We start from the raw sequence: 12053 nt of genomic DNA on the forward strand, positions 1-12053 counted from the left end.
AAGAAAAACAATTTAAAATGTTTCTACATAAGACTGAATCAAGGCGGTTGCTCACAAATGCTCTAATCATTTTAACGGGAAAAAATATTTATAAAAATTGCATTGTAATCGTTAAAAATGTTTTCTCCCTTTGTCACATCCCTAGTGTTAACCACAAAGAGATCATGCAGAATTGGCCACACTTTTTGATAACATAGAGTTGGCCACAACGTAGTATTGTAGCATTGGCCCCGTTATATGACAATGTAACGTTAGCCCCAAAATATAAATTGTCCTTCTGAGCAACTCACTCTCCTGGCCACGCTCCTTGTTCTTGAGCAGTAGGAGTTTCTGCTCCCTCTGCTGCTTCTCCATCTCCTGCTCTTGGCGGTGTCTCTCCATCTTCCTCTGGTGCTCCAGCAGCTCCTGCTGATGCTTCAGGGCCAGGAGGTCCTGCTGGTGCTGCAACACAATGTTACCACAACGTTACTACAAGGGCGGTACAACCACCTGCTGATGTTTTAGGGCCAAGAGGTCTTGCTGGTGCTGCAACACAATGTTACCACAACGTTACTACAAGGGCGGTACAACCACCTGCTGATGTTTCAGGGCCAGGAGGTCCTGCTGGTGCTGCAACAATGTTACCACAACGTTACTACAAGGGCAGTACAACCACCTGCTGATGTTTCAGGGCCAGGAGGTCCTGCTGGTGCTGCAACACAATGTTACCACAACGTTACTACAAGGGCAGTACAACCACCTGCTGATGTTTCAGGGCCAGGAGGTCCTGCTGGCGCTGCAACAATGTTACCACAACGTTACTACAAGGGCGGTACAACCACCTGCTGATGTTTCAGGGCCAGGAGGTCCTGCTGGTGCTGCAACACAATGTTACCACAACGTTACTACAAGGGCAGTACAACCACCTGCTGATGTTTCAGGGCCAGGAGGTCCTGCTGGCGCTGCAACAATGTTACCACAACGTTACTACAAGGGCGGTACAACCACCTGCTGATGTTTCAGGGCCAGGACGTCCTGCTGGTGCTGCAACAATGTTACCACAACGTTACTACAAGGGCGGTACAACCACCTGCTGATGCTTTAGAGAGGGGTGGAGGGACGTGGGGGGAGAGGAGGAGGGAGAGGGTGACTAAAAGGGAGGGAGATGGGGAGAGGGAGAGGAAAGGAAGGGAGAGAGACAGTCACATATTATCTATATAAGGTGATATCAGACAAACAAAAAACACACACTTGAACACACACTCTAACACACTTCCTCTCAATAGCAAATATGCATGTATTTGATTTGAAACCAATGGCTGACGTCATATCACTCAATTCCAACAGCTAGTATCCCCTGCAGGTTTCATAGCTTGGAAACAGATTATTTGAATTTCTTCTCAAGAAAGAAGTCAGCAAGAGTGAGACTAAATGCCTAAATGACTGAATGATAAAAGCCTCACTATGGACAGTGGCACAGGTGGGTGTTAACTGGAAGGGAGCAGAATTGAATACAGTCAGCAAGCTGTCAAGGCATAATGCAGAGCTAGTGATGTGTCGACTGGAGCTTTCAGACAGAGTTATTTTTAGCCTAGGTTGCCTCGCTCCCATTGGCTGAAGCTGCGGCCTGTTTGCAGAGCGAAATGTTTCTCTCGTTGTCACACACATGTATGAGCCAGTACACAGTTTCTCAAGGACTGGAGATCAGAAAAGCAACCCAACACAACCGGCGGATCCAGTTACATCCAACACACACACACACACACGTACAGACATGTCCTCTCCTACACCCATTCTCTCTGTCCTTAAAACAGCACATTGACAATCTGTTGAGTCAGAATGCTCTCGAGCAAAGGCGATGGAGGGATGGAGGGAGGTGGAAAAGCAGGGTGTCGGGGAGGGGGGGCAAACACACCTTAACATGCTCCTGTAGCTGGACCTCATGCTGGCGTGAGAGCTGCTCATGTTGCCGCTGGAACTCGGCGATGAGCAGCTGTCTCTGGATCTGCTGTTTGTGTTTGAGGGCCAACAGCTCCTGCTGCAGCTGCTGCTCCCGAAGACCTGGGACCTGTCCTTGGTGGCCCTGGTCGTCTGGTCGCGGTGCCAGGCCAAAGGGCTGGTCCATGCGCAGGTCCATGGGGATGGCGGCCGGGGGCACCTGCATGGGCAGTGCCGCTCTCACGTCGACTGGGGAGAGGCAGAGAGAGAATGGGTTACTGACTGATTTTTCATGGTTGTTGTTTCTTTATGATGTAGGGTTCAATCAAAAGAGAAAGGATAGTCTTTCCCAAGGCTCTTTCTCACTCACTCACACACACAGACACACACTAATGCACATAAGTAGTTGCAGGTCCTACAGTAGCCCATTCAATGGCATTGAATGACTCATAGAATAGACACCCGAAAGGCTAATGAGTCCTCATTCTAGGACTACACGGCACGTATGCTAGTTTAACTATGGCAGTTTTGACACACTAGGGTAAACCAACACGCTGAGTGTGGTGCCAATGTACCACAATAGGAGTTTTGTGATGTTGGGAGTGATGAAAGGCTGCAAACAAAAGGACAAAACCACTGAGAGCAACTACTATGTGTGTATGTTCAAGCATTGTCACCATATGTGTGGACTGGGAATAGATGAAAGGGTGAAGTATGCTCACAAAGAGCTAGAGGGGTGTGTGTATTTGTGTGTGTGTTTGCGTGTCTGTGTGTGTGTTTGCGTGTCTGTGTGTGTGTTTGTGTGTGTGTGTGCGCGTGCGTGTGTTTCTGTGTGTGCTTCTCTGTCCGTATGTATCCCAAAAAGGATCCCCACTCATTTCCACTGAGTCAGCGCACAGCAGGGCACTAATCTCAATGCCACGAGTTCAAGGGAAAAGAATAGGACTACAATGACCCTGGCCTGAAGTGAGAGTACGGAGGGGATTAGGGCCTAACAAAAGAGGTCCCCCACAAAAAGGTCACAGAGTTTATCAATGCAGAGAACAGAATAGACAGACAAATCTTCTTTCCCCCTCCCCCCTATTAAATCTAAACTCTACTGTCCCAAAGTAACTGTCTCTCTTTAGGAAGTAACGATAGAAGTAGCCGATGCCAATGAGTTACATGGACAGTGAAAAGACAATACAAAAGAGGACATATGTGACTCCTTTCAGGAAACTAAGTGTATCTCGCCTGTCACTACTTCACAGGAGAGGCATTTAAATTTTAATATTTATTTTGATCAAAATGCGTTTTTTGGGCAGAAATGCCTTCTGGAACATGTAAACTTTCATGTGCCATAATAAAAAACGTATATACCATCTGTAAATACAGAATTGTTCAATTACGAGCCTAGTTGGTTTAGCCACAGAAAAAGGCAGGAACCTTCAATGATTGGCTGAGATAATGGATGGGCTGGACATGCTGAGAGATGAGTTCGGATTGGTCTGCAATGTAGCACGATTCTGTCTATAACATGAGCTGCTCAGTATATGTAGGTTATCCGCTCTCACGTGGCTTTTTTGAAAGATGCTTTCCACTTTCTGGAAGAACGATTTTCAAAATCAGTGGAATGTCCAGTGGAAGCAGAGAATGATAGCTAAGGAGATAATTCTGGCATTTGATTTGCAAATATGCGGAGGGAGTCGAAAGAGAACACACAGAAGGCTGTTATAAAACACCGGTCTCCAGATTACAGTGCCTTGCAAAAGTATTCGGCCCCCTTGAACTTTGCGACCTTTTGCCACATTTCAGGCTTCAAACATAAAGATATAAAACTGTATTTTTTTATGAAGAATCAACAACAAGTGGGACACAATCATGAAGTGGAACGACATTTATTGGATGTTTCAAACTTTTTTAACAAATCAAAAACTGAAAAATTGGGCGTGCAAAATTATTCAGCCCCTTTACTTTCAGTGCAGCAAACTCTCTCCAGAAGTTCAGTGAGGATCTCTGAACGATCCAATGTTGACCTAAATGACTAATGATGATAAATACAATCCACCTGTGTGTAATCAAGTCTCCGTATAAATGCACCTGCACTGTGATAGTCTCAGAGGTCCGTCAAAAGCGCAAAGAGCATCATGAAGAACAAGGAACACACCAGGCAGGTCCGAGATACTGTTGTGAAGAAGTTTAAAGCCGGATTTGGATACAAAAAGATTTCCCAAGCTTTAAACATCCCAAGGAGCACTGTGCAAGCGATAATATTGAAATGGAAGGAGTATCAGACCACTGCAAATCTACCAAGACCTGGCCGTCCCTCTAAACTTTCAGCTCATACAAGGAGAAGACTGATCAGAGATGCAGAAAAGAGGCCATGATCACTCTGAATGAACTGCAGAGATCTACAGCTGAGGTGGGAGACTCTGTCCATAGGACAACAATTATATTGCACAAATCTGGCCTTTATGGAAGAGTGGCAAGAAGAAAGCCATTTCTTAAAGATATCCATAAAAAGTGTCGTTTAAAGTTTGCCACAAGCCACCTGGGAGACACAGCAAACATGTGGAAGAAGGTGCTCTGGTCAGATGAAACCAAAATTGAACTTTTTGGCAACAATGCAAAACGTTATGTTTGGCGTAAAAGCAACACAGCTCATCACCCTGAACACACCATCCCCACTGTCAAACATGGTGGTGGCAGCATCATGGTGGTGGCAGCATCATGGTTTGGGCCTGCTTTTCTTCAGCAGGGACAGGGAAGATGGTTAAAATTGGTGGGAAGATGGATGGAGCCAAATACAGGACCATTCTGGAAGAAAACCTGATGGAGTCTGCAAAAGACCTGAGACTGGGACGGAGATTTGTCTTCCAACAAGACAATGATCCAAAACATAAAGCAAAATCTACAATGGAATGGTTCAAAAATAAACATATCCAGGTGTTAGAATGGCCAAGTCAATGAATCCAATCAAAAATCTGTGGAAAGAACTGAAAATTGCTGTTCACAAATGCTCTCCATCCAACCTCACTGAGCTCGAGCTGTTTTGCAAGGAGGAATGGGAAAAAATTTCAGTCTCTCGATGTCCAAAACTGATAGAGACATACCCCAAGCGACTTACAGCTGTAATCGCAGCAAAAGGTGGCGCTAGAAAGTATTAACTTAAGGGGGCTGAATAATTTTGCACGCCCAATTTTTCAGTTTTTGATTTGTTAAAAAAGTTTGAAATATCCAATAAATGTCGTTCCACTTCATGATTGTGTCCCACTTGTTGTTGATTCTTCACAAAAAAATACAGTTTTATATCTTTATGTTTGCCTGAAATGTGGAAATGTGGCAAAAGGTCGCAAAGTTCAAGGGGGCCGAATACTTTCGCAAGGCACTGTACATCTTCAAACTAAGGGCAACCATGGCATCCATGACAGAGAGAGAGAAGCGATCATCCATGTATTCGGGTAAGATAGTCTAGCTAGCTACATTTTCAAATATTATACGTTTCTAATTCTATATGAAAGCCATTTTCATTTATGGTTCATTGTCTAAACAAAAGACTCATTTGACTGTACCGTTTATACCTTCTGCATCCTGTGCATGTGACAAATACACGTTTATATAGTGTGTGTTTATCAGAGACGGTAATGTGAAAAACAACATGCCCTGCACCAAAGTCAAACTAGGATATAAAGTTAGGCCAAAGAGACAGTGTCCAAGTTCACAAATTCTCCAGTACATTGCCCTGCTTTTATTTAGTAATTAGCTTGCCATTAACTTGTAAATAATGATCTTGTTGTGAGTTTATTTTCCTGTAATAATGAATACAAATTAGCAAACGTTATAACTCTGTCAGCTATATGATCCTTATTTGAACTAGCTAGCATTAGTTGAACTAGCTAGCAAGCTAACCTAACGTTAGCTCGCTAACAAGCTAGAAACGAACCAAAATATTGTTTTAAACAGATGGTGTTAAATACACCAGTTATGCTATTCTGGTCCACCAGCCTATCGTTTCTGTGTTTATACTTTTACATAACGACAATAACAAGCTTGATGACGGACGACAATAGAATGTTCATGATGTCACTGTGACAACTGTCTACAGACATGTCGATAGACAGTATAAAGCAGCCTTTAGTCTTGAAATCTTTAGTTGTTTAGTAAACCACCGTACTCACTCTGTCTAGCACATGGCCTCAAATGTGAATCCTTAAAGAGATGGGTGGGGCTAAGACTTAAGAGTGTGTGAACGATTGCTGAATGGGTGTAGACAAAGAAGAGCTCTCCAGTAGGTTTACCTAAACCATTCAAGGGCCATTTTCTCAAAATTGGGGTTAGAACTTTATCAACTTTCAAAGCAGAATGACTTTTCCACTGTTCCTCAACTGTAGTGTATGATATACCATTTTCCGGCTCTGAGTCTCTACTTTTGAAATTGTGTTTTTTACATTAGATAAATGTTGCGACATGTGTCTGAGAAGAAGGGAGGGTGGGAAAAGACGGGAGGTTGGGATAAACTTTGCCTGGGTGGGTAAGGGAGGGCAAGGATGGGAGGGGGTGATAAGCGTGGCTTGGGTGGGGTAAAGAGGGGAGAAAACTGTGATAAAGCTAAGAACATAAACATTTTCAAAGTTAAGAACACTATAATTAAATAGAAGAAAATTAAATGTATTCTACATGAACCAATATCACTCCCTAAAAACACAACCCTATGGAAAAATCTTTATTAGCATTTCAGAATTCACCAATAAATTGGTCCACATGACAAACTAAAGACATAGAAACCGTAAATGTCTTGGTAATAGGAAATAAATGTATTTCCATGACAGCATTAAAAAGCATTATTCGATTGACCAATGTAGATATTTTCAAATATAAGACTTAAACTTAACTTAAAAGTTTTATATCATGACATTTCGATTTGAAATCTTTTGGATATCGGAGAAATCTTGAAGGAATCCTATTTGAGCCAGAAAAGGATACTCATTTGATAGGTAAGCTAAACAAAACCTTGCAGATAGCCTAACTGACAATCTCTTAAATAATATATATAAACTATTGGAACCAAGACTTGAACTGATATTGGCACAAGATGGAGGCAATGTTGGAACATAACTAACCAATTGCAGTTAATTTACACTTAATCCAGTATAAAAAAAATATATCATTTATTTTACAAGAGACAAAATTCACAAATTCTGCAGAGTCATGTCTTACGTGTAACACTAACAATGACTCAATAAATCCATGCCTTCTGGGAACGCTATAATGTCCAAAAGTTAAGGGCAGAGTTCTAAAGTTGTCAGTCAGAAGTATTCCAATGTAAATGTACATTTAACCTGTCTGTCTGCATAGTTCAAGACATGGCATATGGGGGTGCTGTAAGATACCTGACGGGTTGGCCGATACATTTCTCATCAATCGTCTTGAAAAAAAGTATACTTACAAACTGAAAATCAACCAACGCTCTGTTGTTAACACAATGGAAAGGTCAAATGCTTTATTATCTAAATGTTGAAAGGGCGTGAGGCGATGGAGAGAAACAAAATGGCGCTGGAGATGGGGGCGCGAGCATGTGGGTCTGGGCAGGTGTGATGTTGTCGTTTGTATGTGTATGTTCTGTATTTTTTTTACATTTTTTTTTAAATCAAATTGTACAAAAAAAGAATAGTCTGCCACCCTCATCAAGGAATAGCGTAAAAATGTGCTCTGTGACGGCATGGGTGTGAGGGAGGGGTGGAGGGTATGAGCACAAAGGCGGCATTGAGGGTGTATTCAGAGGGTAGGAGGGGGTAGCAAATGTTCTTCTGGACAGGAAGCAACTTTCTGTGTGGTGTCTTTGAGCTTGTTCAGCTGGAGCCTTACTGCTTGGCATGGAGATGAAGACAAAGAGCTGCTACGTAACACATACGCCATATGACGTAGACACATGCATGAACCCTTAACATAAATTCTCACACATTTGTATAAACAGTCAGTGGTACAGAGTTGGTGGTGCAACAGTCAGATCTAAGTGACTCCAGTGAGCACAAGACGTTGAAAAGACAACATCTTTTGCTCATAGGAATGAGTCTCCGTAACCGACTTGTCTTTTCAACATCTTTTGCTCATTGGATAGTTTTGATATGTTTTATACCTTCAATTCAGACAGTAGCTTCAATCCTCTGTAGGGCACAAAGGGACAATATGTGAGATGTTGGATACAGTCCACACTTGATCTACACTGTATGTAAAGAAAAAGTAATGTCTTTCTGTTGAGCCGTGTTTTACAGTTACACTCTTAGCCTAAACGCATGTTGCTGTCTGTCTTGGCAATGACTCCCTTTTGGTTACATAAAGGATAAATAGAATTACAAAACAGAAATGGGTCAGAACGAAAGAATTAGACTTCTACGGAGAGAAGCTTTGAGGCTGAGTGAAGTTTAAAAAAAAACAATGTCCAGACAGTTGTTCCTAGTTATCTTTCACTTGATCCCTTCTAATCTGGGTTGGTTGGGACACTCCTGGTCATTGGCCTGCCCGAGAGGAAGAGGAGGTGGATGGCTCTCACACAAACACGTATGCAGTCAAACAAATCCATACACATGTGAACACGCACAAATACATGCACACACACATACACACACCCATACACACAACACACATACAGTGCCTTCAGAAAATATTCATACCGCTTGCTTTATTCCACATTTTGTAGTGTTCCAGCCTGAATTCAAAATGTACTAAATAGATTTTTTCTCACTCATCTACACACAAAACGCCATGATGACAATGTGAAAATATATATTTTTTTGAAATGTTTGCAACAGGTATTGAAATACAGAAATCTAATTTACATATGTATTCACACCCCTAAGTTATGACTTTGTAGAAGCACCTTTGGCTAGCGATTGCTGCTGTCTCCAAGAGATTTCCACACCTGGATTGATCCCAGCCATGAAAGCTGCCAGAGTGCGTGGGGACATTGCATACATCCGCTTTGACAGGCTCATTGTCCACCCTCCCTCCCAGAAGCCTGGATGGGATGAGAGAGCCAAGCCTATGGGTTCGTAGCCTCAACCCCCGCAGCACAGATACACACACACACACACACACACAGTCACACACACCAATTGATTAAGGGACTGCTGAATGTATACGTTTTCTTTCTTGCTTTGTCTGCTCTTTTCAGTATTATACCTGTCTCTGATAAGCTACCCAGGAAAGGGCTGAAAATAGCCCGTATTAATATATGCAGCCTTAGAAATCAGCTTCATGAAATCAATAACTTGCTAACATCAGATAACATTCATATATTAGCCATTTCTGAGACTGACTTAGATAATTCATTTGAGGATACATCAGAGGCAATACAAGGATATAACATCTATAGAAGAGACATAAATGCTTATGGGGGAGGTGTTGCTGTATAAATTCAGAGCCATATCCCTGTAATGCTTAGAGAAGATCGTATGTCAAGTGTTAATGAAGTGTTGTGGTTGTGGGTTCACTTGGCGCATCTAAAGCCTTTTCTTTTGGGGTGTTGCTTTAGGCCACCAAGTGCTAACAGTCAGTATATAAATAATGTGTGTGAAATGCTTAATAGTGTATGAGATGTAAACAGAGAGGTCTACTTTCTTGGGGACCTGAATATTGACTGGTTTTGATCAAGAGGAAGCTTCTCACTGTAACCAGTGCCTGTAGTCTGGTTCGGGTTATTAATCAACCTACCAGGGCGTTTACAAACACAACAGGAACAAGATCATCCACATGTATCGATCACATGTTTACTAATACTATATAACTTTGTTCTAAATCTGTATCCATACCCATTGGATGCAGTGATCACAATATAGTGGCTATATCCAGAAAAGCCAAAGTTCCAAAAGCTGGGCCTAAAAAAAGTATATAAGAGATCATACAAAAGATTTTTCTGTGACTCTTATGTGGATGTTAAAAATATTTGTTGGTCTGATTAACGAGGAGCATCCAGACGCTGCACTTGATGAATTTATGGAATTGCTTCTTCTAATTATTGATAAACATGCACCTGTTAAGAAACTGACAGAATTGTTAAGGCTTCATGGATCGATGAGAAATTGAAAAACTGTATGGATGAAAGAGATGGGGCAAAAGGAGTGGCTAATAAGTCTGGCTGCACATCTGACTGGCTGACTTACTGCAAATTGAGAAATTATGTGACGAAACTCAATAAAAAGAAGAAACTTTAATATGAAGCCAAGATCAATGATATGAAGAATGATGGAAAAAACTTGAGTACTTTAAATTAAATTATGGGCAGAAGGACAAATTCAACTCCATCTTTCATCAAATCAGATGGCTTATTCATCACAAAACCATTTGATGTTGCCAATTATTTGAATGATTACTTTATTGGCAAAGTGGGCAAACGTAGGCAGGAAATGCTAACAATGAACAATTGCATTCATGCATTTAAAAAAAATGAAAGAAAAGCAGTGCAAGTTAGAATTTTGTAAAGTTAGTTCGGGAGAGGTGGAAAAATTGTTAATGATCAATAATGACAAACCTCCTGGCATTGAGAACTTAGATGAAAAGCTACTGAGGATGGTAGCTGACTATAGCCACTCTTATCTGTCATATTTTTAATCTGAGCCTAGAGGAAAGTCTTTGTCCTCAGGCCTGGAGGGAAGCCAAAGTAATTCCGCTACCCAAGAGTGGTAAAGAAGCCTTTACAGGTTCTAACAACAGACCTGAACTGAACTTCCGGCGCCGACAGAGATGGCCGCCTCGCTTCGCGTTCCTAGGAAACTATGCAGTGTTTTGTTTTTTTACGTGTTATTTCTTACATTAGTACCCCAGGTCATCTTAGGTTTCATTACATACAGTCGAGAAGAACTACTGAATATAAGATTAGCGTCAACTCACCATCAGTACGACCAGGAATATGTTTTTCGCGACGCGGATCCTGTGTTCTGCCTTTCACCCAGGACAACGGAATGGATCCCATGCAGCGACCCAAAAAAACGACTCCGAAAAAGAGGGAATCGAGGCGGTCTTCTGGTCAGACTCCGGAGACGGGCACTTCGTGCACCACTCCCTAGCATTCTTCTCGCCAATGTCCAGTCTCTTGACAACAAGGTTGATGAAATCCGAGCAAGGGTAGCATTCCAGAGGGACATCAGAGACTGTAACGTTCTTTGCTTCACGGAAACATGGCTCACTGGAGAGACGCTATCGGAGGCGGTGCAGCCAGCGTGTTTCTCCACGCATCGCGCCGACAGAAACTTATCTTATCTTTCTGGTAAGAAGAGGGGCGGGGGCGTATGCCTTATGGCTAACGAGACATGGTGTGATGAAAGAAACATACAGGAACTCAAATCCTTCTGTTCACCTGATTTAGAATTCCTCACAATCAAATGTAGACCGCATTATCTACCAAGAGAATTCTCTTCGATTATAATCACAGCCGTATATATCCCCCCCAAGCAGACACATCGATGGCTCTGAACGAACTTTATTTGACTCCTTGCAAACTGGAATACATTTATCCGGAGGCTGCATTCATTGTAGCTGGGGATTTTAACAAGGCTAATCTGAAAACAAGACTGCCTAAATTTTATCAGCATATCGATTGCGCAACCAGGGGTGGAAAAACCTTGGATCATTGTTACTCTAACTTCCGCGATGCATATAAGGCCCTGCCCCGCCCTCCTTTCGGAAAAGCTGACCACGACTCCATTTTGTTGATCCCTGCCTACAGACAGAAACTAAAACAAGAGGCTCCCACGCTGAGGTCTGTCCAACGCTGGTCCGACCAAGCTGACTCCACACTCCAAGACTGCTTCCATCACGTGGACTGGGACATGTTTCGTATTGTGTCAGATAACAATATTGACGAATACGCTGATTCGGTGTGCGAGTTCATTAGAACGTGCATTGAAGATGTCGTTCCCATAGCAACGATTAAAACATTCCCTAACCAGAAACCGTGGATTGATGGCAGCATTCGCGTGAAACTGAAAGCGCAAACCACTGCTTTTAATCAGGGCAAGGTGACTGGTAACATGACCGATTACAAACAGTGCAGCTATTCCCTCCGCAAGGCTATCAAACAAGCTAAGCGTCAGTACAGAGACAAAGTAGAATCTCAATTAAACGGCTCAGACACAAGAGGCATGTGGCAGGGTCTACAGTCA

General features: G+C 42.4%; 1 protein-coding gene across 9 annotated transcripts in view; it reads right to left on the reverse strand.

Moving 5' to 3' along the window:
• hdac4 (histone deacetylase 4) overlaps positions 1–12053 on the reverse strand; it is a 259159-nt gene that overhangs the window by 81758 nt on the left and 165348 nt on the right. For all 9 annotated transcript variants that reach the window (XM_090215730.1, XM_036958951.2, XM_036958952.2 and 6 more), the window contains 2 exons: positions 1895–2166; positions 291–441 (listed from right to left, as the gene is read on the reverse strand). In XM_090215730.1, coding sequence (XP_090071856.1) covers positions 291–441; positions 1895–2166 — 423 coding nt within the window. The remainder of the gene's footprint in view (positions 1–290; positions 442–1894; positions 2167–12053) is intronic.

This window comes from Oncorhynchus mykiss, chromosome 22, assembly GCF_057628025.1.
Source record: "Oncorhynchus mykiss isolate SJ-2025 chromosome 22, ASM5762802v1, whole genome shotgun sequence".
NCBI lineage: Eukaryota > Metazoa > Chordata > Actinopteri > Salmoniformes > Salmonidae > Oncorhynchus > Oncorhynchus mykiss.